This window comes from the organism of the source record quoted next, assembly GCF_019968955.1.
Source record: "MAG: Porospora cf. gigantea A chromosome Unknown PgA_NODE_88_length_43057_cov_350.97, whole genome shotgun sequence".
Classification (NCBI taxonomy): Eukaryota; Apicomplexa; class Conoidasida; order Eugregarinorida; family Porosporidae; genus Porospora; species Porospora cf. gigantea A.
The window spans coordinates 1-25,630 of record NW_027151945.1 but is presented as its reverse complement, the minus strand read 5'-3'; the positions used below and the strand labels follow the sequence as shown (position 1 = coordinate 25,630).

The 25,630-nt window shown below is 54.3% G+C and overlaps 15 protein-coding genes across 29 annotated transcripts; 7 read left to right on the top strand and 8 right to left on the bottom strand.

Moving 5' to 3' along the window:
• Nucleotides 1–27: 27 nt before the first annotated feature.
• Nucleotides 28–825, top strand: KVP18_003390 (uncharacterized protein; the record flags this gene model as incomplete). The annotated part of the gene is made up of 1 exon (XM_067955090.1): nucleotides 28–825. The coding sequence occupies one exon, from the start codon at nucleotides 28–30 to the stop codon at nucleotides 823–825; it is 798 nt and encodes a 265-aa protein (XP_067805962.1).
• A 106-nt stretch (nucleotides 826–931) lies between these two features.
• On the bottom strand, nucleotides 932–2,506 carry KVP18_003385 (uncharacterized protein; the record flags this gene model as incomplete). 3 transcript variants are annotated; one of them, XM_067955077.1, is made up of 5 exons in its annotated part: nucleotides 932–1,118; nucleotides 1,151–1,319; nucleotides 1,348–1,488; nucleotides 1,531–1,723; nucleotides 1,751–2,506. In XM_067955077.1, the coding sequence occupies 5 exons, from the start codon at nucleotides 2,504–2,506 to the stop codon at nucleotides 932–934; spliced, it is 1,446 nt and encodes a 481-aa protein (XP_067805949.1). The 3 variants fall into 3 exon arrangements, with proteins under 3 accessions (XP_067805949.1, XP_067805951.1, XP_067805950.1); XM_067955079.1 differs by lacking the exons at nucleotides 1,151–1,319; nucleotides 1,348–1,488; nucleotides 1,531–1,723; nucleotides 1,751–2,506 and having other exon boundaries at nucleotides 932–1,114; XM_067955078.1 differs by lacking the exons at nucleotides 932–1,118; nucleotides 1,151–1,319 and having other exon boundaries at nucleotides 1,325–2,506.
• A 387-nt stretch (nucleotides 2,507–2,893) lies between these two features.
• KVP18_003404 (uncharacterized protein) lies at nucleotides 2,894–4,198 on the top strand (the record flags this gene model as incomplete). Its single annotated transcript, XM_067955113.1, has 1 exon — nucleotides 2,894–4,198. The coding sequence occupies one exon, from the start codon at nucleotides 2,894–2,896 to the stop codon at nucleotides 4,196–4,198; it is 1,305 nt and encodes a 434-aa protein (XP_067805985.1).
• A 246-nt stretch (nucleotides 4,199–4,444) lies between these two features.
• Nucleotides 4,445–6,475, top strand: KVP18_003405 (uncharacterized protein; the record flags this gene model as incomplete). 2 transcript variants are annotated; one of them, XM_067955114.1, is made up of 2 exons in its annotated part: nucleotides 4,445–4,679; nucleotides 4,707–6,475. In XM_067955114.1, the coding sequence occupies 2 exons, from the start codon at nucleotides 4,445–4,447 to the stop codon at nucleotides 6,473–6,475; spliced, it is 2,004 nt and encodes a 667-aa protein (XP_067805986.1). The 2 variants fall into 2 exon arrangements, with proteins under 2 accessions (XP_067805986.1, XP_067805987.1); XM_067955115.1 differs by having other exon boundaries at nucleotides 4,445–6,475.
• A 21-nt stretch (nucleotides 6,476–6,496) lies between these two features.
• KVP18_003403 (uncharacterized protein) lies at nucleotides 6,497–7,265 on the bottom strand (the record flags this gene model as incomplete). 2 transcript variants are annotated; one of them, XM_067955111.1, is made up of 2 exons in its annotated part: nucleotides 6,497–6,996; nucleotides 7,025–7,265. In XM_067955111.1, 2 exons carry the CDS (start codon nucleotides 7,263–7,265, stop codon nucleotides 6,497–6,499), a joined length of 741 nt encoding a protein of 246 aa, XP_067805983.1. The 2 variants fall into 2 exon arrangements, with proteins under 2 accessions (XP_067805983.1, XP_067805984.1); XM_067955112.1 differs by having other exon boundaries at nucleotides 6,969–7,265.
• A 47-nt stretch (nucleotides 7,266–7,312) lies between these two features.
• KVP18_003386 (uncharacterized protein) lies at nucleotides 7,313–12,817 on the bottom strand (the record flags this gene model as incomplete). Of its 4 annotated transcripts, XM_067955081.1 has the most annotated exons (4): nucleotides 7,313–8,324; nucleotides 8,353–11,614; nucleotides 11,643–11,884; nucleotides 11,913–12,817. In XM_067955081.1, the coding sequence occupies 4 exons, from the start codon at nucleotides 12,815–12,817 to the stop codon at nucleotides 7,313–7,315; spliced, it is 5,421 nt and encodes a 1,806-aa protein (XP_067805953.1). The 4 variants fall into 4 exon arrangements, with proteins under 4 accessions (XP_067805953.1, XP_067805955.1, XP_067805954.1 ...); XM_067955083.1 differs by lacking the exons at nucleotides 8,353–11,614; nucleotides 11,643–11,884; nucleotides 11,913–12,817 and having other exon boundaries at nucleotides 7,313–8,128; XM_067955082.1 differs by lacking the exons at nucleotides 11,643–11,884; nucleotides 11,913–12,817 and having other exon boundaries at nucleotides 8,289–11,600.
• A 27-nt stretch (nucleotides 12,818–12,844) lies between these two features.
• On the bottom strand, nucleotides 12,845–13,362 carry KVP18_003388 (uncharacterized protein; the record flags this gene model as incomplete). 3 transcript variants are annotated; one of them, XM_067955086.1, is made up of 2 exons in its annotated part: nucleotides 12,845–13,096; nucleotides 13,123–13,335. In XM_067955086.1, 2 exons carry the CDS (start codon nucleotides 13,333–13,335, stop codon nucleotides 12,845–12,847), a joined length of 465 nt encoding a protein of 154 aa, XP_067805958.1. The 3 variants fall into 3 exon arrangements, with proteins under 3 accessions (XP_067805958.1, XP_067805959.1, XP_067805957.1); XM_067955087.1 differs by lacking the exon at nucleotides 13,123–13,335 and having other exon boundaries at nucleotides 12,845–13,051; XM_067955085.1 differs by having other exon boundaries at nucleotides 13,057–13,362.
• Nucleotides 13,363–13,386: 24 nt separating this feature from the next.
• On the top strand, nucleotides 13,387–16,421 carry KVP18_003399 (uncharacterized protein; the record flags this gene model as incomplete). Of its 3 annotated transcripts, XM_067955104.1 has the most annotated exons (4): nucleotides 13,387–13,491; nucleotides 13,521–14,189; nucleotides 14,267–15,740; nucleotides 15,853–16,421. In XM_067955104.1, 4 exons carry the CDS (start codon nucleotides 13,387–13,389, stop codon nucleotides 16,419–16,421), a joined length of 2,817 nt encoding a protein of 938 aa, XP_067805976.1. The 3 variants fall into 3 exon arrangements, with proteins under 3 accessions (XP_067805976.1, XP_067805975.1, XP_067805977.1); XM_067955105.1 differs by lacking the exons at nucleotides 13,387–13,491; nucleotides 13,521–14,189 and having other exon boundaries at nucleotides 14,237–15,740; XM_067955103.1 differs by lacking the exons at nucleotides 13,387–13,491; nucleotides 14,267–15,740; nucleotides 15,853–16,421 and having other exon boundaries at nucleotides 13,530–14,222.
• Nucleotides 16,422–16,473: 52 nt separating this feature from the next.
• Nucleotides 16,474–17,994, bottom strand: KVP18_003408 (uncharacterized protein; the record flags this gene model as incomplete). 2 transcript variants are annotated; one of them, XM_067955118.1, is made up of 3 exons in its annotated part: nucleotides 16,474–17,407; nucleotides 17,437–17,495; nucleotides 17,524–17,994. In XM_067955118.1, 3 exons carry the CDS (start codon nucleotides 17,992–17,994, stop codon nucleotides 16,474–16,476), a joined length of 1,464 nt encoding a protein of 487 aa, XP_067805990.1. The 2 variants fall into 2 exon arrangements, with proteins under 2 accessions (XP_067805990.1, XP_067805991.1); XM_067955119.1 differs by lacking the exon at nucleotides 17,437–17,495 and having other exon boundaries at nucleotides 17,516–17,994.
• Nucleotides 17,995–18,966: 972 nt separating this feature from the next.
• KVP18_003396 (uncharacterized protein) lies at nucleotides 18,967–19,350 on the top strand (the record flags this gene model as incomplete). The annotated part of the gene is made up of 1 exon (XM_067955099.1): nucleotides 18,967–19,350. One exon carries the CDS (start codon nucleotides 18,967–18,969, stop codon nucleotides 19,348–19,350), a length of 384 nt encoding a protein of 127 aa, XP_067805971.1.
• Nucleotides 19,351–19,441: 91 nt separating this feature from the next.
• Nucleotides 19,442–20,218, bottom strand: KVP18_003383 (uncharacterized protein; the record flags this gene model as incomplete). 2 transcript variants are annotated; one of them, XM_067955075.1, is made up of 1 exon in its annotated part: nucleotides 19,442–20,218. In XM_067955075.1, one exon carries the CDS (start codon nucleotides 20,216–20,218, stop codon nucleotides 19,442–19,444), a length of 777 nt encoding a protein of 258 aa, XP_067805947.1. The 2 variants fall into 2 exon arrangements, with proteins under 2 accessions (XP_067805947.1, XP_067805946.1); XM_067955074.1 differs by having other exon boundaries at nucleotides 19,442–20,083.
• Nucleotides 20,219–20,222: 4 nt separating this feature from the next.
• Nucleotides 20,223–21,605, bottom strand: KVP18_003397 (uncharacterized protein; the record flags this gene model as incomplete). Of its 2 annotated transcripts, XM_067955101.1 has the most annotated exons (3): nucleotides 20,223–21,068; nucleotides 21,097–21,532; nucleotides 21,559–21,605. In XM_067955101.1, 3 exons carry the CDS (start codon nucleotides 21,603–21,605, stop codon nucleotides 20,223–20,225), a joined length of 1,329 nt encoding a protein of 442 aa, XP_067805973.1. The 2 variants fall into 2 exon arrangements, with proteins under 2 accessions (XP_067805973.1, XP_067805972.1); XM_067955100.1 differs by lacking the exon at nucleotides 21,559–21,605 and having other exon boundaries at nucleotides 20,223–21,057; nucleotides 21,097–21,107.
• Nucleotides 21,606–21,625: 20 nt separating this feature from the next.
• On the bottom strand, nucleotides 21,626–22,549 carry KVP18_003402 (uncharacterized protein; the record flags this gene model as incomplete). Its single annotated transcript, XM_067955110.1, has 1 exon — nucleotides 21,626–22,549. The coding sequence occupies one exon, from the start codon at nucleotides 22,547–22,549 to the stop codon at nucleotides 21,626–21,628; it is 924 nt and encodes a 307-aa protein (XP_067805982.1).
• Nucleotides 22,550–22,711: 162 nt separating this feature from the next.
• On the top strand, nucleotides 22,712–24,409 carry KVP18_003407 (uncharacterized protein; the record flags this gene model as incomplete). The annotated part of the gene is made up of 1 exon (XM_067955117.1): nucleotides 22,712–24,409. The coding sequence occupies one exon, from the start codon at nucleotides 22,712–22,714 to the stop codon at nucleotides 24,407–24,409; it is 1,698 nt and encodes a 565-aa protein (XP_067805989.1).
• A 110-nt stretch (nucleotides 24,410–24,519) lies between these two features.
• KVP18_003406 (uncharacterized protein) lies at nucleotides 24,520–24,954 on the top strand (the record flags this gene model as incomplete). The annotated part of the gene is made up of 1 exon (XM_067955116.1): nucleotides 24,520–24,954. One exon carries the CDS (start codon nucleotides 24,520–24,522, stop codon nucleotides 24,952–24,954), a length of 435 nt encoding a protein of 144 aa, XP_067805988.1.
• Between the last annotated feature and the right edge of the window lie 676 nt (nucleotides 24,955–25,630).

Sequence of the window (25,630 nt, the reverse complement as noted above, 5' to 3'; positions counted from 1 at the left end):
ATCCAGGGCCATTCGGTGGACTGGAATATGGTCCCAGACTGGGCGAGATGGTGCGATCTGGTTGAGGAAGTGCAGGGATCATGTGAAGCTGCTAGAAAGTACGGCATGAAGACTGCCGAGGCTGATTGTGGAATGGATTCAGATGTGGATCCGACACCTGCCATTGAAACAACCTCTGTAACCATTGCTAGCACCGCCAGTACGACTTCATCGGCCAGCAAGACGAGCTCCGAGCCTGTCCCCCACTGTGCTAGAAGACACGACATCCGCATCCAGGGCCATTCGGTGGACTGGAATATGGTCCCAGACTGGGCGAGATGGTGCGATCTGGTTGAGGAAGTGCAGGGATCATGTGAAGCTGCTAGAAAGTACGGCATGAAGACTGCCGAGGCTGATTGTGGAATGGATTCAGATGTGAATCCGACACCTGCCATTGAAAGCGTTACCCTTCCCACTAAGCCTCGCTGCGCTACTCGTGGTAACCTGCTAGTTGACGGGAGCGTCCTTGAGTGGCACAACGCCTCTGATTGGGCCAGCTGGTGTGACAGCGTTGAGGAAGAGCAGGGGTCATGCGAAGCTGCCAGAAGCTTTGCAATGTCCGTAGCAAATGCTGACTGTGGCATTGGCGAGGAGGCCGTCGATACTGGAGTTCTCACCTGCCATCAAAAGGACGCTGTTATTCTGGAGTCCACCATCAAGTACTGGGATGATGTCCCTGAGTGGCGTCGCTGGTGTGACGAGCTGATAGGCTCGCACTCGAGTTGCGAAGCCGCGCTACAGACAGCACAAGCGTCGGCCCACTGTGACTGTGGCATTGTACTGTGACTGTCTTTCTTGGCGTGATTGTCAGATTTTTCATGTTGATTATTACCATTCGTATCGGAAGTTCACCTTTGCGTCCTTGCCGTATCACATGTGACTTTGGTTCGCGTCATTCAACATTGTCACTTTCATCTTCAAAGGTAGGAGGCGGAGGCTGATGAGCTGCGTGCTGGTTGGTTGAGAAGTTAGAGATGTTCTGCATGAGTTGCAGGAACAAATCTTGTCCTTCGGGCATGCCTTCCTCACGGGACGCGCCCTCTTCTCCAATAAGATTGGCTATGAATTCGTCCATCCGTCTGGCTGTGTGGGTAGGGGCACATGGACTCACTTATCGACTGTGCGTGATTGTAGTGAATCTCCGAAGGGAATGGTTGTGCTGCTGATAGGCGAGTGTGGCTGCTCCTTACCTGGAGATTCCAAAGCCACTATCCGGTTCGAGTCTGCAGCGGCCACCTGAACATTGAAGACGGTTCTGCCCGCCTGGAAGCACATCTGATCTGCGTCAAGGAGCCGGTTGCAACCCACAATCGGGGTCCACGAAAAACGGCTTCTTCATGGATACCAGCGTTCCGAACTTCGACTGGTTATCACGTAGAAAGAACTCGCCGTCTTCGAAAGTGACAGTTGCATGCGTTCGGGAAATAGAGACATCAGGAATGCGGACCTCTGAATCGTGGCCTCGTCCAAGGCGGAGCACTTTTCGCTCACTCATAGGACATACGTAGGTGCCTCCAGAATGTGTCTGACCAACAACGTTCTCCAACAGAATGAAAGGAGGCGTCAAGAGGGGCACCCGAGCGATGGACAACCGGTCTGTCCCCACTGTCACGTGCGATGGATAAGTAGTCTTGCACAGTTCGCAAGGGACCGACTTGTAGAAGAAGATGTCGTGGGTTCCTGTCTGGTTAGGCTCCTTCCAGGGACTCACTGAAATATTCAGCTGGCCAGACACCCAACGCCGAAGACAATCAACGTGGACGTACTTGATTGACCCCTTGCACGTACAAGGACAGATGAGTGGGTCCTCTCTGGTACTCCCCTCCAACAAACAGATGCGACATTGAATAGTTAGGGCCTCCTCCTCCGTTAGCACCGGCGATGACATCTCGCTCTCCTCAACAGAAAACTCGGGCATCTGAGGGTCGCCTTCCCGCACTAGCTGGCGTACGCGTAGCTTATATCGACCAAGCTTAATCAGGTCACCCTTCTGAAGACGGTACACGGAGCCTGGAATTTCGCGGACTATAAGCCACAACCTCTTAGGATTGAACGTCATCGACACTTGAGTCCGCTCTGCCGGCTGAATCACGTAACGGTCATCGTGTTCCCGGTACTTGATACCACAGAGCCAGTCGGACCTGTCAGGCAGCCGGAAGCTGTCTCCTGCAGCTACATGCACCAGCTCTTCGATTCGGTAGACCTTAGCGCTGCGGGGGACGTAGAACTTCTGAATCTTCATATGCTCAGCGTTGGCCTCGTAGTCAAAGAGGTCGTGGCTGTCTCGAGTCCACGTCCGCGAGAAAATCTCCAACGCAGCGCTTCCCCGCTGTTCTCGGCTTTCGGACACTACAGGACCGTCCGGAAATGGCCAGGACCGGAGCTGCTGTATGTCGTGATGCGCTTGGGGTTGCGGGGTGTCAGATGAGGGCAGGGGCGGGCCTATGTCAGGTCGATCTGGCTGCATTAATGCCAATTTTGTGCACTATTGACATTGCTCATGAGCGCAGCCTCGTGGGCCTACGAACGCGTAGCGGGCTCCAAAGGCAGCGTGTGGGGGGAAACTACAGATTGCAACAGCTTGAGGCATGTACCATATCTCACACCCTAGCAATTTCTGCTCGCATAGGGAATGGGGCCAGCCGCGACGCCGGCAGAGAACTTGTAACCTAACTAGGCCTACGTCGTTCAAAGTATCATCTCGCAACCGTAGAGAACTTGTAGACTGATTAAGCCAATGCCGTACAAAGTACCATCTCTTCATCACAGCTGACAGATTTGACGTGGGATATCCGATGAATGACTCATCATCCACGAAACGCGTATCTATTTTTCAGATTTATGAATCGTCCTGATGGCCACAAGTTCATTCTCCTCCATCTTTGAGGACGAGCCACAAGAGTCCGACTCCATGGTGAGAAAGCGCCCCCAGCAGGCAAGCTTAACATGTATGTACGTAGCCACGTCGCTTGACGGTGCAGATGAGCAACTGCTCCCTGCGGCCTTCAGGCACCTCGAGCGGGACCTGGGATTCTCACCTACGGTACTAGGCACATTGACGGTGGCTCAATCCTTCACGGTGGGCTTCTTCTCTCCGGTGTGGGGAGTGTTGGCTGACCGTTACTCTGAGAAGTCGATAATGGTGACTGGGTGCCTGTGCTGGGGGGTCGCGACAATTGGATTGGCTGCTGCCTCTAGGGTTTGGACGATTCTTGTTCTGAGAGCGATCAACGGTCTGTTTCTCGGTTCGGTGGGCCCCGTGGCTCAGTCCATAATCTCCTCGCAAGTTCCTAGTGACCAACGTGCGTTCGCCTTTGGCCTTGTACAGTGCTCGGCAGCCTCTGGTCGTATCATAGCGAACTTTGCGACTACTGCCTTCGGTGGCGCTCAATGGAGCTTTATGCTGTCAAACGTTGCTTTTGCTGTACAAGGTTGGAGACTTGCCTTTGCCGCGGTAGGCGTCAGCAGCCTCCTCTTGGGAATCTACGTCAGCTGTCGCATGCCTGAGTTCCAGAAGCCTGCTCGGAACCAAGTGGAGACCGGTGACCGCGGTTCCACGCCAGTGGTGGCAGAGGAAGAGCGTACATCCTGGAGACAGTTCTTTGGAGACGTGTGGCACCAGTCGATGAGGGTGCCGTCCACTGCGCTGGTTCTCCTGGAGGGTCTCATCGGGGTTGTACCTTGGGGAGCGTTCACGTTCCTCACTATGTTCTTCCAGTACTTAGGTGTAGAAGACATCGAAGCGGCATTCATGTCCGCATCGATGCTTTTTGGGACGTTGCTTGCCGGTCCTATCGGTGGAATCCTTGGGGACTATCTCCATCGGGTTTTCCCCAACCACGGGCGTCCATTCGCTGGGCAAATAGCGCTGCTTGTTAGGATTCCGCTTGTTTTTCTTCTGTTCTGGGAAGCTGAATCTCGTGGGAAGTGGGTCTTGTCGGGACTGGCGTTCCTTGTAGGTCTGGCAAGTTTCGCAGGCATCTGCGTCACCAGACCGGTGCTGTCAGAAGTCGCAATGCCCGCCCATAGAGCCACCGTTTTCTCCATCGTCAGCGGTCTGGAAAGCTTGAGCGCATCTTTCTTCGGAGCTCCTATAGTCGGTTGGCTGGCCGAGATGTACTTTGACTACATTCCTACAGATCTGGTGAGCCTCCCCTAGCCTTCTGACGCAGGATGTCAGGGAAATGCCGCATTACGTCCGAGCTAACAACGCCAAGGCACTAAGCCATTCCCTAATCCTGTGCACGAGTGAGTATCAGCGTCGTTTATAACAGCAATTCCCTGGTTCGTGTCATTCCTCATCTTTACTGCCCTGCACATCACATACCCTCGCGACAGGCTTTCTCAGATGCAGCGTCTGTCCATCGCATGAGTTGTTTGACTTGTTTGCCGCCGAATTTTTTTGATGCGTGTTATTAGACGCACTACCAAGCGATTCGGCGGTCACTACGTCTGGTCTCCGTACCATTCAATCTGCACTCAGCGACAGAAAGACGGCCTCTGCTGTGTTGGGCACTTTATCCTTGACTTAGGGCCTTCGATCGGACAGAAGGCGGCGTTGGCAGCGCTCTATCGGTTGATGAGTAGCAGCGACTCGCCGCTAAGCGCAGGCTTGACTCCTGCAGTACAAAATGTGACGCGTGAGGTAGCTTTTCGTTGTAATCCAGTAACAGAGATGTTTCGATTGAAACAATCTGGTCGCAGGGCGTTCAGCGCCAAAATTCCGTTGTCAAAGGCGCATCAACGAAAAGTGAGGTGCTCTAGAGTTCGTCTCTGGGACAATCCTGCGTTCGTTGACAAAATCCAACAGAGAGCTGCCGCGAAGGGAGCTGCGGTTCAGAAGAAGTGGGATGATCTCTGGCAGAAACGAGCGGAAGAGAAGGCGAGACAGGAAGAACCAATGCGCCTCGTTCAGGAAACTCGACACGCTTCGCGGTTGCAACCCAAGGTTGTATCCTCCCCTATGCAGAGTCTGTTCAAGGGTGCCGCTGTTAGGGAAGTGGGAGGAGTAACCGTGTATAAGGGTGGGGCCTGCCGCCGAGGCCTGTTCTCTGGCGAGGATTCACTCGTTCCGGTGCTAGTCGGCGAGGGGGAGGAGCTCACCGAGGAGGAGATGCATCTTTGGCTCTCAGACGATACGCTTCTCTACGTTCTGCGGCGAGATGCACCGGTGGCATGCGCGTTGGTGACGGAGTCCTCTTGCAAGGACGAGTGCTTCGGTAAGGCAGCGGATTCGGTGGCGTGGTACATATTCCATTTGGCCTCAGAAGAGATTGACGATGCGAGTACAGTTTTGAAGGCGGTGGAGAGCGATTGTCAGGTATCTGGAGCGAAGCCCTGCCTAGCCATTGTGGCTACAACGCCGAGGGAAGAGCCTCAGGACCTCTACGCTTCGTTGGGCTTCCAACAGACCTACTGGAGACGAATGAAGAGCCTGGCGTCTGATTTCACCTTTGACCAAGATGAGGTAGATCCCTGGATGAAACCGCTGACGGAACGGTGGCCAGCAGTGGAGTACGTCACCGGTGACGCGGTGTCGTTCGAGTTTGACAGAGCACCGGGAGGACGCGGCGTCGGCGTGGTCGTTGGCGTGGAGCCCAACAACTTGAAGTCGTTCAATGTGGCCTTCACGTGGCGAATGGGTCATCGGAAGTTCTCATTTGACTCTTTGGCCTTTCTAGACCTCCAGACCATCCGCCACTACAAGAAGTTTGAGTCGTTTCTGCAAGGAGTTCGTGAAGGTGACTTGTCGCTAGCTATGGCTCTGCATGACGCTCAGTGTCAATGTTGGAGACAGATCCGCAGACTAAGAACCAGCAGTTCGTGTGTGGACGTTCAACCGTCACTGAAACCCGATGAGCTGCCCAGTGAGACCTTTCAGAAGCTATTCGCCTGCAGTTCGGCGGTGTACGATGTCCCTAACCAAAGGTATCAGCTTCTTGACGGAGAGGTGCTAGAGTCGCTAGACGGACTGGAGTCTCGTGAAATTCCACATGCGGTGATGCTAGGCACCTCCGCTGCTGCTGCCTCGCGGCGCCAGCAACTAGATCTGCACTACATAAGGGTGCCTCCCCAGATGCTCGCGTCCTGGTTGCACCTGGAGGTGGATCTCGGTTCGCGCTTGGGGTTTGTTCTACCGCTTAGACCGAATCCATGGCCTGTGCTTCCGAGAGAGATGGTGGTTTTCCATGCACCCAACTACGCTCCATTGCTTGTGGTGGTTTTGGGGCCGCGGCTGTCGGCTCCAAAGGCCCCGAAGCCTCTGGAGGTCGTGTCTGTGGAGTGGGGCAACCATTGGAACGCTAAAGTGCAGTGGTTGTTTCCAGTGGCGAAGTATCCAGATCTTTGCCGAAAGTCAAGATCTATACATCCTGAATGCGAAATAGGAGGATGTAGTTTATCGAGTCTGATCGACCCTCCTTGTCCTGAGTTCTGAGCTGTTTGTAGTTTACAGTGACTAACATTTTAAAAATGTGCTCCTCAACTTGATGATGCCAGACCCAACAACGGTGGTTGTGACCACCACTATTGTCACAACCACCCACGTTTGGTTTTCTTCAACATTCTCCGGTAGTTTTCCCGCTGGGCCCAATGCAATTCGCACCGGAGAGTTTCGATCGTTAAGCATATCTGTCAAGCGACTGACCAGGACTGTCGCTTTCTTCGTCGTCAGGCCGACGAATCCCCAGGTAACCGACAACGTGTTGGCCTCCTTCCATGTAGCAGAGAGCAAGGCAAGCTGTTCCAGTCGTAGGCCAAATTCACGGCTCACTTCCGCCAACGCTGCAGAAATAGCCTGCGCCGCCTCTGCCGTGCTCCGGTTAGGCACGTCAAAGCGGAAATTCACCTGTGGCAAGTTTGGGTTAAAAGGTGGTGGCATCCTGAAGCCCTCTTTCGGGGTGCAGCCAACTCGGTAGGGCTCGCCCCCGTCACCGGGTATCAGCGAGTTCCCAGTGGCTGGATGACATATGAGGCCTTAAGTCACCGATAGCTTTCCATTCTCCGGATTCCGCACTGCTCTCGAGGTGGAACCCCGCGCAGGAACCATCATACTCCACTTCAGTGATGAATGCTAGCTTCATGGTTTGCTTCGCCAAGGAAGAGACAGCGTCAAAAAGCCGAAGTCGTGAGTGGACGTCGTTGAAGTCAAAGGGGCCTTCCAAATGCAGCGGTTGCACTCGAACCGCCATCGCCGTAAGGGCGAAAACCGACAGAAAGCGCCACATTAAGCCCACCACCAGTAGATTTTAACATAACAAGTCTAATTCCGCGACTAAACGTCGTTGAACCGTCGCTTCCATTTGGAAGTGTATACGCTTCGCGACATCCAAGCTGCGACGCCGGTCTTAAAGCGCTCGCGGGCGACATCGTCGAGGAAGGTAAGTACATGGAACATCCTCTCTGGTTCCGCGATCGGATCTGAAGACGTGTCGGAGTCGTCGTAGTCCGGCTCGAACGATTCCTCGAGGGACTCGTCAGATATGTTGCCACTGCTTTCTTTGGATTCCTCCTCTGCCGTGGGCTGGAAGCCCAAGGATACTTCGGCGCGGGAAGACGCCGCCTCAAATGTGACGTCCCGTAGCTGGGTGAGCTTTTCGTGGACCAGGACTGTGAGAAACGATTCCTTGGCCTCGGTCAGCTTGCGCTTGAACTCCTGCTCCGCAACCCCGTAGATGATGGGTCCTACCCAAATGGGCAGCTCCTCCACGATGTTCGCTGCCCGAGTTAATTCCACAGGCTTAGTGGCTTGCTCATGCACGAAAACGAAGTTTGCCAACCCTTCGCCTTCTGCTACGTCGGCATCCTCCAAGCCCGCACAAGGAGTGTGGTCTGCTTGGTACCAACTCACAGCTATGTTATCTGTGAAACTCAGACCTGCCGGATACCATGCCAACCAATCGACGCGAAAAATGCAGAAGTCGGGGCCACTAAGGACCACCAACACAGTCTCTCCCTCGTACTTCGCCAGTAATGCCGCACGGATCAGGTAGACGTTGAGAACCTCCCGAAGACAGTACATTATGACGCTGTCCTTCAAACAGTCGACGATTGCGTTGCCCAGACTGAACGCAAGGTCACGGCATAGCATTCCGAATTCGTTAACGGCATTGACGCGCTCGAAGCACAGGATATGGCTATCGCCTGAGAGGCAGCATATAGCCAAGTAGTTCGCGTGGAACCCCCAATAGATCGTCTTCAGCTCCTTCCAGGCAACAAAGCAGAGCTCCTCTCCGACGTCCTGATAGTCTTCAGGGCTCATCAGCGTGGGTGCGTCGTGGTTCCGTCTGAGTCTGATTCCGCCGAGAGACCCACACTTTTGCTGGCTTGTCCAGGACAGTCAGACCTTCAGAGCTCAATACCACCAACGCATGGACCTCGGAACCTTCGAACATCCACTCCACCACCTCAGTCATCACAACTCTCTCGGCCACTTCTTTCTCAGCCGCCACTAGAACCTCGCGGTTGGTGGTCAGATCCTGCATCTGAATGGCCTGGAAGAATTCGAAGAGAAACGACCTTCGCAGTGGGAACTGCTTGACAACTTCGTTCTCGATGATTGACCTTGTGACGGGCAGTCTGAAAAAGGAACATGTCGAGGAGAGGACAGCCAGAGCCCTGCAGGCCGATTCTCGAAGGTCCTCACGTAGGGTGCTTGAGGACTGATGGAGGTGTCCAGTGAATCTGCCGCTTGTGCCGCCAGCATCCACCTTCAGAGTGAAGATTATCACCGAAACCAGCGCGTTGATCGTGCTGCGGTCCACGAACACGTTCAAACACGACTCCACGCACCACTGCTGCACCTCCTGGTAGATTGAGAACTTGATCTGAGGGGTCTGTTGGATAACGATGGCAAATAACCGGACTAGCTCCGCAATGAACCGCATCTCGTCGACTGTGAGATCGGAGCCACGCTCTACGACCACGGCGGCTCCTGCTAGAACCGGCCGTAAGTACTGTGTCACCACCCGGTACTGTATTATCCAGTCCATAGACAGGGTGAGGGTTCCAGGCTCAGGGCGCAATGCAGTGGATAGTAACCTGCAAATCTTCGCTCCCACGTTGCAGCTTAGCAGCGACACGTCCGAGGACACCAGCAGCCGGCAGAGGAGACCCACCACCGTCTCGGTAGAGACGGCTTGGCGGTACTCGCGGGCAACATCAGCATCCGGCTGATAAAGTATGGCAACGTAGAATATTGTGAGAGCGGACGTCAGGACGAACTCCGGACGCAAATGCTGGAGCCGGTGATTCAGCCAGATTTCCTCCGTGAAGGCGGAGAACCTGTAGAGGAGGTCGTGAGGACGGTTCACACGGCTTATCTCTATGTCTTTGTTGTGCATCTGAGCGGCTTGGTGATTCATCCAGTACCCGTCGTAGTTTCCTCTCTGTTGGCTTCCCGGAGGTGCCTGAGGTTGGTCGAAGAACAGATCCAGGGATTCGTTGTCGACATGCAGCTCATCAGCAAATACCTGGGCCCCCTGTGCTATCTTCAGTTCAACGTCCTCCTTGTGTCCTTTCAGCCAGCCCGCCCACATCTTGAGCGCAGGCACGTTTACACCAGTTCGGGACGAAATCAAAGAAGACAGAATGGAGACCAGCGTGTCGGAGAGTTTGAACACGAGGCTGGCAGCAAGCTGGTCCGTTTGGTCCGCGGCCTCCTCCTGGGACAGCAGGAGATTGGCATCTGCCAGTTGGCTGTCGTTCCACATCGCCTGCACTTGCTGGCACCGCAGCTGGATGCCCGAGATATGCGCGTAAAGCTTAACGATCATGTCCGTCCGTCTGTAGGAGTCCTCGGGACGTCCGGAGAAAATGTGGCCAAGCCGAACCAGTAACCGGAATACAACAGTTGACTGCGGGTTGTGCATGTTTCGCAGCAACTTCGTCATCATGGCGGCGTTTCGTCCAGTCCACGCCTGCTCGAAGAAGGAGTCCTCCCAGATGTCGGTGGCTTTGTACTCGCAGGACAAGCAATCGGCGAAAATTCCGAGGGTCTGCCGGTTCTGGAGGATGTGATGGAAATTGGCGCGCATCTCGTAAAAGAGGATGCGGATGTTGAAGAAGAGAGACGGTAGAGGGAGATCGGTCAGATTCCGAATCTTGGCCTGGAAGAAGGACACCCCAAACTCAAGGATCCTCATCAAAAACGACTGCAGGGTCTCCCCGCTGGTCAACGAATCGATTAGCTTCTTGATCTTCGGATTAAATGCACGCTCATTATACGCGACCACGAGCCGAGTCACCAGGGTCACACAGGAGGACAGCAGGTGCAGCCTCACGGACGTGGTAGCATCTCTGAGTGCACCCGCCATCCGAGTTAAGACAGCCACTGCATCCTCACTCCAGGACTCGAGATCCGAAACTTCCAGCAAACGCATGACCTCTCGCAGAAGATCCTCGTTAGGGTGATGAAGCCAGTTGAACAGCAGCGGTACCAGCCTACCTTTTTCCTCCGCTATGTCTATCGAGTGCTGCAGGTCAATGTTGATGTTCGACCGGAAGAGCACTCGTCGAATGCATCGCACTGCACATTCCACCACCTTGTAGACGACTGGGGCGTGTAGCACGGCCACGTCGTCCTTGCCAGAGTGCCCACCCCAGCCAATGGTGGTGTGGGCCGCTTGCTGATTCTCAGCGCTGAAGAGCGCCAGCAGTTGGTTGCTATTCTGGTCCACGTAGTCCACCAGTGGCTTCATGCTCTTGAAGTATTGCCCTAGGTAGCTCCAATGCGCCCGTGATAGCTCGTCGTGACGAAGAATAGTGTCTAAACCTTTCAGAGCGTAGACCAGCGAGGCACCGCTGGCGCACGGCTTCTCCTTCAGAATCACTAGTACAATGTCCACCATAAAAGCCGTGTCAACCATGCGGGTCAGATTCTCCTTGCTCGCGCCCTCCGCTATGCCCATGATCGCGCATAGGAGGCTGGATGTCAGAATCTTGTCTTGGGTGTCTAGCAGGTGGGTAGGAGAACGCAGCAGTTCCCTCAGCTCTGGGAAGAGCACTGCGATGTGCAAATCCCGCTGGCGTGTGATCTCGTGTGCGATCTGTGGTGAGTGGGGGGCCATGTTCCCCAACGTCTGGAGGATCATTATGAACAAGATCTCAACCTGTTGATGACCAGGATGGTCAAACCTGAACTCAGACAGCTCAGTCAGCGTTTTCGCGAGTGAAACATGAACTCTGAGCGCAATTAGGTCCGAGACAGCTTTGGGATTCTGGTAGCACAGGAGCGACACCGTTTTAAGCAAAGGTATATGAGTGGGGGTCTGGCGCGCCCACTGGGCCAATACACTGCTGACGGACAGCAAGGCCTTCGAAAGCAAAGTTGAGCCCCGAAACTGCCGGAGACCGTTCAACAGAAGCTGGACGTGTGGCGTGTTGAAGTCCACAGGCACTCGGGTATCCCCACGCATCTCCGTGCAGATCTTTGGGAGAATACCGGAAAGAGGAGGAAAAACGCGCTCGGCGTGCAAAGGAGCCACGGAAAGAAGACTGTGCAACACGGCGAACACTTCAGTAATTAACTCGTCCCAGGGAATGATAAGCAGGCGAACGAGCATGCTCGCAATCAACCCTAGGTGGCTGGCAGCCCATCCACTCACCTTGACACATCAGATCGTCCACGTAGAGGTACACTGCCTCCCTCAATCCGCCGATGTCGCTAGGGTCTGTGTCCTTGGTCATCAGCGACAGGCGGACGTCTTGGCTGAGTGTTTCCATATAGTCCAGTGCAATGTGAATGCGCTGGATGCACTCAACTGACCGCTGAGCACCGCCGTGCTTGAGGGTGTCCAGCACGATCCTCTTGAACCCACCGGAAAACTCCACATCCAACGAAGCGTGTCTGCGTCTTCCGCCCGCCAGGCTCCCACGGCGCAACCGACATGTCAGCCCTCAAGAAACTCTGTTCGAACATAGTCTGCAGCCTATCAGGGTCTGGAACCCAAACGCCTTCATTTGGAGGCACTGCACTGGGTTCGGCCGCAAGGACCGCGTCCCGGAGCTCTTCAGAAATGTTTATGCCGTCTATCTGGAAGAGCGAGGGATGGCACCGCAGTAGAGAGGTCCAGGTCATGTCGGTGAAGCCAGCGATGACGTTTTTGATTAGGAACACGTTGAGTTGGACTCCGGTGCCATAGAGGTAGTCGAGTTGTTGGCACATTTGCAGTGGTTCCAAGTCTGAGAAAGGGTTTCCGCTAACGTCGAGGGTGGTTAGCGCCGTCAAAAACCCCAGAGAGTCGAGGTCCGCGTGGTTTAGGTGGTTCTCTGACACATCCAGGTACTCCAGTCCATCACACTGGGTGACGTCTGGAATCCGCGTCAGTAGGTTACGCTGCATTTCCAGATGGCGCAGCTTGGGGAACGAAATCTCCAGTGCTCCGAATAATAGATTCTGGCCCACTTTGAATGCCTCTAGACATGAGAAGCGGATGGCTGCATCTCCTGTGCACAGCATGCTAACGTCGATCAGTTTGTTGTTTGTCAGGTCCAGGCTCTTCAGCCGTCCGAGATCTATCGTTTCCAGACAAGCGATATCCTGAAGCCCCCAGCCTACAAACTGAAGAATCGTTGGTCGTTTGCCCGTTCCGAGGCAGTCCTCGATCAGCAAGGCGCGACGACGCGTCTGCGGAGGCTGGACTCTGCCTGTCTGGTCTTTCGTTCGAGAGGTAGTCTCCCTCAAGGTCTGCTTCGTGGACTCCTTTGGAGAGCGCTCCTGAAGCTCCTCCTCCGATGCCTCCACGTGATGCAATGGCTGCGAAGATTGTTCCACACTCATGCAAAAGATTGCAAATTACACCGGCACTCAAGTGGCGCCGAACATAGAACCTAATGCTGAGTATACGTTGCTCTGTGACGGCACTCGGTCCATGTACACGAGAGGACTGAGTATGGCGCTCTTGTTCGTCTCCACGATGTGCCCATTCGAGAGCATCTCAGCCAGAATCATGTGCACCTTCTCGATGTTGAACATAATATCCAGCTCGCAGACATTCTCAAAGTATTTGTCCATAGTCTCTACGAAGAGGTGAACGAACTCCAGCAGGCCCAGCTCGTTCTGTGTGTAACCAACCAGGAACCCACCACATCCTGGGTGTCCCGAGTGCCGACGATGAAGTATAGCGACGCGTACCGGCGGTACACGACTTTGTGCTCTCTGATCTCAAGGAAGTTGCACTCGTCCTCGCCACGCCCCAAGCAGCGTCGGATAAGCTCAGCCTCCAGTAAGGTTTTATCGGAGCTGACTAGAGGTTTGAAGTACCGAGAGAGCCTCGTTTGCCCTTGCTTGTTGACCATCAACACAAACTCGATGGGTGGCTGCATCGGAAAACTCGTGCAATTTCGTGCATGCTATCAGACGAGTTCCAACAGCGGTTGGCCCAGCTGATTGCTGAAGACAAGGTCCCGGACCCCGAGGCCCAGATCTGGGACCTGAAGCCATCAGAGGACACTGTAGGTCCCCTACAGATGTGCTGACTCAGATGTCTCATATGCTGCCGCAAGCTGCAGAGATCAAGCTACTCGACAGAGAGATGCACCGAGTAGGAGACATGCGGGAGCTCGATCTGAAGAAGGGTCTCGGAGCTGCTGTCCCACATGTGGACTGGCGAGCGCGACTACATTACCTGCGTCAGGAGATCGCACTAACAAAAGCCATGCTGGAGTCAGAAGCCCAGTCGGTTGCCTTGCAAGATTTAAGAGCTGCTGTCTCCCCAGTTGAGACTCCATCCAATCTATGGCGCCTGCAGACTGACCTCTCGACACTCGACAACGTTGTCCTCGCAGCCGCGTCAGCGAAGCTTCGGGAAGTGGAGGAAGGCATCACAGACGACGGACTCAACCTGCGAGAGCTGAATCGCCTGACTAAGCAGTTGAGCAGGCTTGAAGGGCTGGAGGCGCTAGAAGCCCAGTTCAAGAGCTTAACTAGCAAGCCCACAGAGTCCCCACTAACTCAAACCACCTCTCTGGAGGATTTCGACTCTGAGGAGGAGGTTTCTGGCCTGTGGAAGAGCATACAAGCAGCCGACGTAGATTCTCGCACTCGCATCGTCCACTCAACTCTGCAAGCTCTGCCCAGCCTGGCGAAAGACGCCGAAGCCAGCCTGAATGTGCTCGCGGCTCTACAGCGGGCAGGCGAATCTGTAGATGAGGTGCGGACTGTGCTTGGCAAATTACTCCCTTAAATCCCTATTTCGCGATGTCCCTTGCCCGTGAGCTCGCTGAGCAGGACCCAGCCATCGTCGAGTTCCTATCCGACGTGGAGGAGGAGGAGATTGAAAGGCGTATTGTGGAGCGGATCACTGTGAATGAGGCTTCCGTTTTGAGCCTCGATGACACGTTGATTGTCTCCAACTTCCCCGTCGCTTCGGCTGACAAAGCCGCCAAGATGTTGGCCTTCGTTAAGCAGGTTCTCAACAAGGCGCTCGCGGGTCACGTCGCGACGACGTATGATGTGCAGATGCCGCTAGAAACGGATGGTTCTTCCCTCGGATTCGCCGTAGTTCGTTTCGAAAGCGTGTCGCAGGCAGCCCTTGCTAAGATCTGCGTTGATGGTTTCAAGGTGCTCCGCACAAACCTCGTGGCAGTGTTGGGCTCGGAGTTCGAGGCGTGCGTGCACGTCGATGAGACTGTCCGTGTGCCGGAGGTTTACATGAACGAGAAGTCTACAGAGTGGTACACCGATCACGTCGGCCATGAGCAGCTGTTTGTTGTGCACGGTAATACGGCTTCCATCTTCTGGGTCGACACGATCAGGCGGTTGCAAGAGTTCCAGGACAAGCAAAAAAAGGTCAGAGGGGCTTTCTGGTCACCTAAGGGAACCTATTTCTGCACCATGCATCGGCCAGGGTTGGCTCTGTGGACGAGCAACACGCTGGAGGACCGGCGGAAGCTAGAGCATTTCGACGTCATCGCCGCCGAGTTCTCGCCTAACGAGGAGTTTGCGGTATCGTGGAACTCGAAGACTCTCTTCGTTTGGAACATTTTCACCTCGGAGGTTATCCGTACGCTGACAACTCCGAAGTCGTCCGTTAACAACGACCAGAACTGGCCTTTTGTGGCGTGGTCTGGCAGGGGCGACCAGCTTGCCATAAAGTCTGAGTTGGGGGTTGTAGTCTACAACCTTCCAGCGTTCGAAATGCTACAGACGGAGTCGGGAGAACCATACATCGTCGAAAAGCATGACGTGCCCGTGCTCTTTTCCTTTGCTCCTAAGGCAGGTCTTTTGGCCGTGTTCTACATGCCGGTTAAGGGTCTACCGGCGCGTTTACGACTGGTAGACACGATTCGTTGCAGAGAAGTGGCAACCAAGACCTTCTACCTGGGGGTTAAGGATGTGGAGGTGGTATGGCAGAGCGAGGGCGACTACTTGGCACTCAACATCACACGTGAGAAAAACGCCAAAGGGAAGAAGAAGCCCATCCACAATCAACTAGAAATAGTGCGCATCTGTGAAAAAGGCTGCCCTGTGGACTCGCTGGCCTTCGAGGAGATTGCCGAGGTTAAACAAGTGGCGTGGGAGCCCCGCAGCTCACGGTTCGCTGTCGTCCTCCCGAAAAGCATCAACTTCTATGCCCTCAGCAAGCGCTGCGAGACTAAGGTTATTCAACAACTGGTCTCACACGATATGGACGCTTTGGGGCCCAACTACAATCAGGTCTCATGGTCGCCTCATGGTCGATTTCTAGTTCTCTATGTATCAGGTAAGAAAGGGACGGTCAGCGGGATGAATCTGTATATTTACTGACGATCGAATGATCTCAATGACTCCTCTGAGAGCGAAGTTTACAATGAGCATCCATTAATATTTTCCAGACAAGGGCGAAGGTGATCTCCTTTTTGGTCGTCTCGATGCCACAAGTCTCCACATCAGCCATCAAGACAGACATGGTGACCTTAACTGTCTGCAGTGGGACCCCAGTGGACGGTTTGTGGCGACGGCCACAAAGGTTGGCTACTCAGCTCAAGATATTGACACCATGGTGACTACTAGTCTCTTTGTGTGGACGTTCCAGGGCCGCCTTCTGGAGTCGCGAAAGTTCGAGTGCATTCGGGACGTACACTGGCGCCCTCACCCAGACCTCCTCGTCACCGAAGCGGACAAGCAGAGCGTCCTGGAGAACTTGGATGCGGTAGCCCAGCGGTTCGAGAAACAAGACCAGGTCTCGTTGCTCTCGACCATGGCCGCCAATAGCACCGACACCCAAGCTGCTGAACAGAGCTTTCAGAAGTTGCTGGACAAATGCGTATCCTATGTGGAGTCCCACCCATTGTACGAGGAGTGGGAGACGGCTTGGGACACACTTCAAGAAGCACGAGATTATACTCTAGAGTTGGCACCATACGAGAAGTTGGCTGACGCCAAGAAATCCGTCGCTGTCTGACCAAAAAACTTCCCATTCGCCTGCAGGTAGACACCGAGGTAATTTACAGTGCTTATGACGCGTCGCCGCCCACTGCAGCAATCGGTCTCCGTCTTGGGATTGGAACAGGTAGAGATCCTAACTTCCAGCTCCCAGCCGCAGGCCGGGTAGGCTCCGGCTCATCGGAGCCAGTGCAGGCCAGCACAGACACTGCCACCTCCGCGACGTCGCTCAGCCGCCCCCGCTTCGGCAGTGACTGCAAGGTACGGTCTGCCTTCCGCTTGGGACGTCCACCTTCCACAGCCACCTTTGGTGTCTCTGGGGAATCAGGAGGGCGGAGAACGTTGGCTAGCATCAGGCGCAGATCGCTCTCATGTTGTAAAATCGTGCCGAGCCTCCACTCAACAGCCGTTTCCTGGGTGGAGGGGGGCCAAGGCACGAGCTCAGCCTCGCTCTCAGATAGCTCGTTTTCGACGTCGCTGCTGGCCACTGAGAAGTTGTGTGGACTTTCAGGACCCGTATCAGTGCTGGGTGTCACGTCACCAGCGTCGCAGGATCCGAACTCGGCTGCTTGTGGTACGTTCCACAATGGCAGGCAAACGTCCTCGATGACAGTGGGGGTATGCGACTCAAAACAGGCAAGCTGGTCCGAGACCTGAAAGATGCCACACTCAGGGGTCGCGAAGGCTACAGCGTCTCCGATATGGAAGTGCTGCAAGCATAGCGATGACCCCGAGGCGGGGACTGCATACGCATATCTCCTGAGAGGCTGCGCTAATCCAGCCAACAGGACTTGGTGGTCACCAGTGGCCAGGGGAGAGCGGCATGCGAGTCTGGGGTCTCTAGGGCGGGCTCGGCTCTTTACCAGCTCATCCAACGTGTGCACTGGAGACGTCCACGAGAAAAGAGAGCGTTTCTTCCCCTCAGTCTTGTCGATTTCGGTCTCCCAATTGTACGGTGGAGTGGGTAAAGTGGTGCATGCCTGCTGCGGCGGTGCGACGGGATAACTGAATGGTAGTCATTTTGGGAACCTCACGTGTACTGCTGCACCGGCTCCTCCGCCGTGGGGACAGTGGCTTCCTTTCGTCTCCGGCTCTACGTGTCAGCCCTTCCACGATCCCACCTTTCTAGACGTATTGGGAGCCGTTGGCATCGAAAAGTCGCTGGGTAGCCGCCCCATTGCGTTTATGTGGTGGTATGCACGCCGAGCTCGTGACCATGCATCCTCCTCTCCGTACTTGTTAAAAGAGTAGGACTTCTGGTGGCGAGTGTTGACCAGCTGAGGATTCTTACACAGCCGGATTCGGTAAACAACTCTGACTTCCTGCTTGTTCACGGGTTTGTATACCTGAACAGCCAAAGCAGTTACCGACGAGAATATCTCCCACTGAGAATTGCCATCAGCATCAGTTTCTTGAAGCTTCCGTTTCCCCCCTCTTCCCTTTGGGGACAACAGCATCGTCTCGCCGTCTGGTGGCCCCACACAATGGTTGGGACCCAGCACGGGCTGGCTCCCAACTATTGGCGAGCACAACTCGATCGGCCCTGAGGCCAGTAATCCATTAGAGCTGGAATCGAATATGGTTCCATGCATGTCCGCAATATTTATAATATTTTATCAATGTGACTCTAGTTGAGTCAGAAGCGAGCACTTGGAGGTAGACTGACATGACTCTCTGACGGGGTTAACCATACTCTGTGTGACTGATATGTGGACATTCCTCTTGACACTGGCTGTGGCCTTCTCCGACGACTTTGCTGAACGAATGGCCATTCTCATTGAAGGTGTGGACAACTAGACACTATCCCTAGAATCAGCGAGGCGAGTTGTTGAGCATGTAGAGCGGCAGCTGAAGTCAAACGCTGCCTGGCAGGAGCGGTTCATAACTTGCCTGGCTCCCCGTCTTTGTCAGGTCTACCGAAAGGGAATCTTCGCTTTCGGGGAAAACGAGTGCGTGTCTGAAAGTCTGCGTTTGCCAACTAAAGGCTCCAAGGAGTCTGCCATGAAGCGAGAAGCGAAGTTGATGTTCCCAGAGTTGGTAGATCTTTGCGGCGCACCGTCCTTGCAAACGGCTAGCGTCGGTATGCAGTCCCTACAGAGAGGGGACCAGAAGGTGTTCTCGTGAGGGAGATTACGTTTCTAACTAGAAATGACCTCACAGATGGCGTGTGGCCTCGCAAAATGATCATCAAACGGCTGCGTTACCTCCAACAGAGGAGCCGAAAGAAGAAAAGAACCCGACTCCCTTGGTCTTGATTACGATTTGCGACTTCGGAATGACTTACGGTGGCGTACCGTCTGTGTGGCGCTCATCCATCACCCACCACAACGACGAGGGGCAGAATGACAAAGCCTGCCAGTACGAGAAGACCTTGAACGTAGGAGTAGCGAGACCATTCATACACCATATTTTTGGACATTTTCCGAAGATGATGCAATTCCTCTATGGTGCTCATCCAACACCCACCTCAACGACGAGGGGCAGAATGACACAGCCTGCTAGAAGACCTTTGAACGCAGGAGTACAGACCATTCATACACCATATTTTTGGACATTTTCCGAAGATGGGTATGCAATTCCTCAGAGGTGCCGTGAGCCTGTTTAGTCGCTTACGCTCCGGTTCACGCGCAAAGTGTCGCGCTGAAGATGTTAACTCCGATGAAACCGTGCATGCTTTAAGCAACTTTCTTTCACGGAGCCGCGAATTCGAGTCCCACCAATCCAACGTATCACAAACTGTGTGGTATTCCAGCGATGACGTTGAACTCCTGTCGAGGCTGGAGGAGCGCGGCTATTCTGAGTGTGAGCGGCGACGGATGTTGAACCGCCTGACCGACATTCGAGAGTTGATGGTTTTCTCACCCGACGAGACTGAGAGGCGTAAGGCTGAAGTTGCCCGCCTCTTGGATCTGACGCTGTGGGTAATGGTGGCACTCTTTACGCAGTGAGGAAGTCGAAGCCCTTCTGTAGTTTACTTGTGTGCGCGTTTTTTATTAAGAATCAACTTTTGACTCATCTTTGCATTCCGCATGTCAAGCTTCAAGGATCTGCCAGAGCGGCCTCCACCGCTTCAAGCCATTCTGACGTGTTCACACGGAACGAAGTCGGTCTTTGATCAGCCCGCCACACAGCTTCCACTGTTATCTTCTCGAGGCGATGGTGTCTGTAGACAACCTCAAACGCCTCGTCGTCAATAGTCAGCGGTATCCCAAATAGCCCCTCATGGTGTTTCCTCAGAGAGTGGAGGCTTCTGGGGTCCTGTTCCAGAATCTGCTGTATGAGCTGCCGGCCTGCTTCATGTGGAGGTGATGTCCGCCACTCTACAGTGGTCTGTTCAGAGGTGACCCAACCCGGAGAGCTGCAGTTAGAGATATTATAGAATGGCTCATAGGGCTCCAACGTCAACACAGGCGTGCCGTCTATGATATCCAGACCTTCCAGGTTCAGGACGAGCTCGTCATCAGTCATCTCCACGCCGGTAAGCCGACCGATAGAGAGACCAGTAGCATTTGGCCTATGTGGAGATCGCGTGGCCAACGCGCCGTAGGTCGCACCATGAGCCTTGGGCGGTCTTATCTTGGCTCTGAGGCTGCCGTGGGGAACGGGAGAATGAGGATGGGTTTTGTTTAGATGAAAAAGGAAAACGACTACAACGTGGCCCGAATTCTCGACGGACCTCATTAAGCGATAGCGCTCATCGAAGCTGGCCCCGGACACGAACCGACTTGAGACGTTGGTGAGGCCGCCCTGGCGTGGAGTGCCCCATTTCTGCGTGAAGGGGGAGCGGATGAAGCCAATGACTGGCACTGTAGCCATTTCCTCATTTAAACGGAGGAGTTGATGGTGAATTCGCATCGAAGCGCCAGGGTCCTCCTTCATCCGAATCCAACTCCAATACCTCCGGCGACACACAGTCGCTGTCACTGTCGATGGTCATAACTGCAGGCTCGGAATCGGGGTCGGTGAGGTCTGTCTCGTCGCGGTCTTGGATCTCCTGCGAGACGCTCCAACTCCCGTCAGCGAGGACCAGGACCTCTGCCGCTCTGTCCGTCGCCTTCTCAAGAATGTTCCGAAAAAGACAATCTACACGCAAGTCCGCCGGTCGGACTACCAGGTGACACTCCGGACATTTCCACCGCTGGTTGAACGCCCGTGACTGGGCTGTCACGGTCAGATAGCTATCGAGGTCAAAGCACTGCATGTGGCGGCACTTATGACCACGAACAGGAGTCTGTATCCGGTTTAGGGTGATTGAACAGTTTAACCTCAGGTTCTCTCTGTCGTTGTTGACGACGCCGCAGTCCTCGGTGTCGGAGCCTAGCAGGTTTTCTCGTAGAATCTCAAGCGTGTCCTCTGGTGGAACCTCCGGAATCTTTCTCGCCAGCGACTCGCTCGTTTCACAGGTGCATAAACAAACCCCCACCAAGACAGATTCTTGTGATACCCCGGTTGCGATAAACTGTAGCTTGTTCAGCCCAGGCCGTAGGTACTGGGTAATGGGAATGGGGACATCACGCCTTTTACGGTCGATCTCAGGAGGTTCTATGCATTCGAGGAAGTCGTTGACCTGGATTCGGAGACTACGAGGCCATTCGCAGTGGTAGGGGTTCTGGTTGGTGAGTCCGATGCCACGGACGACAACTTCCTTGTTAAGTCTTCGAAATTGCTGTATGAGAGCTGCTCTTGTCTCTCACAGTGATGCCATCGAGTTGCAATGAAAACGCGCCTCTGGCCTCTCCTGTCGCTGTGGTCGCCCACCAAACAGCAACTAGTTCGTCTGTAGGCAGGAAAGGATCCAAGTCACGAAGCTGGCATTGTGGGCATCGGAACTCCACCTCCAGCGCCAACCCCAAGCATTCACGATGGTAGGACCTATCGCAAAAAGAGCAAACCTCCATGGGATAGTTGGAGGAGCCGTCATTCCTGCAGATGCATATGTCCACTCTTTGACGCTTGATTGGTGGGGGATCTAGAGGCGGCCGCTGAAGGACGGCTCTAGCTGGAGGCGGCGCGCCGTCTGTCTCCACCCGCTGCGCTATCCGTTCTATCAGCTCTGCCTTGCGTCCAGTGCCGCGCAGCCCCAGCTGTCCGCATAGAGCCTTCAACTCAGGCACTTTCAGTTTATGTAAGCTGTGTTGGCGTACGCAACCACTCACTTCCGGGAATCAAGACGGGTCCAGTCTAGAGGCTGGCTGCCCAGCATCGCTGCGTTGAATTCGGCATTTAGAACACCAAGGTACAAGCCAAAGCTGACAAGTTCTTCAGCAGGCTTGACCTGATATGGCTCTCAGTCACCAGGGCTAGCCGCTTGACAGGGTCAATTTTTCCAACTCGCTTGATCAGCAGTTGCTCTGGAGAGGACGTCAGCTCTTCCCCCACGTTTTCCTTGTACTTGGACGTCAGATCTTTGAGGCCGGCCATGAAGGCCTCGTCGTCCTGAGCCTGCGCCTTGAAGTCTCCGAGCTGCAGCTTGTCACACCACTTCGGTCTCCCGAGGTTGGTGAGCATGTGCTGCTCAGCATCGGACTTGCGGAAGTTGGTGTTGAGGCTGTAGTAGTGGCGGTTGAGGCCGTGCACCAGGGCAGTGATAGTTGGGGGGTTGAGATGGGCGAGGTTACTTGTTGTTTGGCGTGGCTCCTGGCCAGTCATAAGAAGATGCGGATTGATCAAACGAAAGCAGTCGATCACGACCTTGCCTTTCACAGACTGGATAGGGTCTACAACTACCCCAACTGCCCGACTGTTCAGCTGTTCAAATGATTGTTGCGTATTGACGTCCGTGCCGGAGAACCAGCAGCCAAACCCTGGATGACTATGGTACCAGCCAACGACCATCTCGGGTCGTCCGACTCGTCGTAGCATTTCGAGCATCTCGGCTTGGTAAGCGGGGTCCACAGCCTCGACAGACACGCTGTTACCGCTTTGGGGCATGCTGAACACGTCAACCACGCGAATGGCGTAGTCGTTGACGAATTCGCCCAGCATGAGTCCCATAACCTCCATGGGCACGCCAGCGCGTCCATGTTTGAGCATCTTCAAAAGTGCCAATCCTGACACGTAGACCTGTTCCGCCGTGTCAGCCAGCTGAAGCTCGTTGTCAGATAGACCAGCGAGACCATCCAAGATTCCTTGTAGCCCTCGAGGCATTGTCTTAATTAAAACTTTTCTAGGAGGGCCACGGAGCGCGCAACAATTCACACTGGAAGTCGTGAGGGCTCCGTGGCTGTCTAGGGTCGATACGTCGTCAATAACATCGTCGCATCGTCCCCACAGGGTCTAGACATTTCGCTTCGCTACCTTCATTTTTCAATGCTTTCGATTACACTCTTGCTTTCTTTAAGTTCAGGCAAACCTCTCGTGCTCAGCTGGAAGGAGGACTGCCTCTCGACGCTGAGCGGCGAAAAAGTCGATAAGGCCCTCTCGGGCGTCGTGGATGCTGTGACGAAACCGTCGGGTTCGGTGTTAGAACTTATGCGGACGGAACGAAGCGTCAAAAATCTGGACCACGACAAACTCAAGACCAAAGCCAAGGCTATCGCCGTCAAACTTGCTGGCAAACGACAGCAAGCCGGTCGCCGGCGCCTTTCCGCAAAGGAGGCGACGACTGCAGAGTCTCGAGACGGTCTTCTGGGCGCACTGATGGCCGCTACATCCGTGGCAGGACCATCCAGTGAGGATGCGGATTACATGGATAGCCTGGTAATGGACTTCGTACCGGAGAGCACTGGCAATCCGTTGCTCAAGGCTCTCACTGCGCACATTCCTTGTGTTCGTAGTGTGGAGGAGGCTCCTCAGTACTTTCTCAACAGAACTGTTGACCATGAATCTAGGGAAGTCAGCATGGAAGACGTCCCCTATGATTGGAGGACTGCTGCAGCTTCTTTCTCGGACCCTGAAGCGCCGATTCAGTGGTATATGGGAAGTAAAAATGGGCGGTCCCCGTGGAATATTGGCATGAACTGGCTTGGTGCCTGGAAGTATATGAAGGACCTGCCAACCCCCGACCCCATTGACGTCGTCGTGGTCGACAGCGAATGTGAGCCCATGGACAGCATTCGGTGGACTAATTACGACTGCGACACCGCTGGACTGGACGAGGACACTGATGGTCTTTTGGATAATTGCCGTGGCTGGGATTATGTCTACAATGACAATGGAACTGGTCTCACTGATAGCAGCCGCAGCTACCATGGCACCGGAGTTGCCGGTCTGATCGGCTCCATAAGCAACGATAGAGTCGGCCTTGTTGGAGCTTGCGAACACTGTCGAGTCCACTGCCTCAAAATTGGCACAGACGGCGGTCGTATGCTCTCCTCCGGCGCGATTTTTAAGGCTTACGACTACATTCTCGCCAACTCCGACAGATACAGAATATCTAACCACTCGTACGGGTCCTACACCTACAGCCAAGCTGAGTACGAAGCCGTCGATCGGCTCCGTCAATCGGGTCACCTCTTCGTTACCGCCAGTGGAAACGACGGCTGTGAGCTCGGCCACGATCGGAAATGCTTGGTGGATGGCATGTGGATTGCAGGTTCCTACCCAGCTATGTACGATATCGACACCATCATTTCTGTAGGGGGCACTGACTCCGCCGGGGAGGTGGCTTGGTTTTCTAACACGGGTGTGGGGGTATCGCATGTCTACGCTCCGGGAGAAGATATCGCCATGGCTTCCTACGGTCTGCCTGGTCAAGCTAGTGACGTCCGCTTCAAGAGTGGTACGTCCTTCTCTTCTCCTCTGGTGGCAGCCGCCATTGCCAACGCCTGGTCACTCTTCCCTGATTTCGAAGCTGTTCACATCCGGAAAGCCGTCATTGACTCTGCTCCGCTGCACAAAATACCGTCCAGCAGCGGCAACAGCGGAATTCTGAACGCGGAGTGGCTAATTAGAACTTTCCAAAGCGGCGGAATCGCTCCTACTCCAGACGATTTTAGCACCCCAAACAGCGCCAGTACGACGACGATTGTCGGCGTTGTGGCTTTTATTGCTTCCATTATTCTATAATAAGTGTATAAATTGCAAGATTTTGTGTTCACATAGTCCTATGAAATATGGTCCCATGACCCCACACAATCATTTGAGCTCAAGCCGTGGTACACCTCTTTAAATTAGTAATGTTCGCTCTGAGCCTAGCATTTATCACGACACTTGCCATCTCTGATAAGTCTGAGGCTTCTCGAGTCTTCCGTCAACAAGAGACTTCACGATTGGAGGCGCAGCACGCTTTAATCTCCCAGCTCGCGACGCCAAATCTGCAGCTGAAACGCCATCTCGGTGAGGGAAGTGCGATCTCCGGAGTGCTGAACGCTGCCTTGGCGGTTTCTAGCGTCGCCAATGCCATTGTCGCAGCTGGGGAGACGTTTAATGTGGACAGGAGGAAGCCTGACTACTGGGGAGCGAGACCTACTCGCTATCCAGCCACAAAGCCTGACTACTGGAGGGCCAAGCCAACTCGCTATCCAGCCACAAAGCCTGACTACTGGAGGGCCAAGCCGACTCGCTATCCGGCGGCGCAGCCCGATTACAGGAACTGGGTAAAGCAGTACTGATCGTCTGCAGCTGAAATGACGCCAGAGCTATTCTACCGACTATGTTTTTGTAAATTGCTCGATGAGCCGCATACGTGAATTGAGGTTCCTACCTCTATCTGACCCTTATCTGATCCCATTCCATGCGCCTGACTATTGATCAGGTGCCATTCACACAAAGAGGATGCTCAGATGCTCTGTAGCTCAGAGCGTTTGACGGTTAACCACAAGATCAAAGGTTCGATCCTGCCGGAGCCGGATTTTTCTTGAACGTATCGCCAAGCCACTTGAATTTATGATTGTGTGACCTTGCTCGATACAAACCCCACAGGTTATCTGACAACCTAATTAACCATCATCATTCAATGCGGTTGGCGAACGCGGCGTTACTTGTGGTGCTTGCATACGGTTCTGAAGAGGCGGTCCGTGTCCTCGACCTGCAGGAGCTGTCACGTAGGAGGGCTCGCAGCGCGCTGATCAAGCAGCTCCGATTTTCGGACCAAAGTGCGTTGAGAAAACTATACGACCCACCTATGGTGTCATCTTGGAACTCCGGCGAACTTGAACAGGGCTTGAAGAGTCACGACCGGCCAGTCATTGAGCCATACCGCTGGAGGAGTCCACCAAAACCCACTGGAGAGAAGCCCATCACTAGGCCCTACTACTGGAAGACCCAGACTACTCCAAAGCCAGTTGG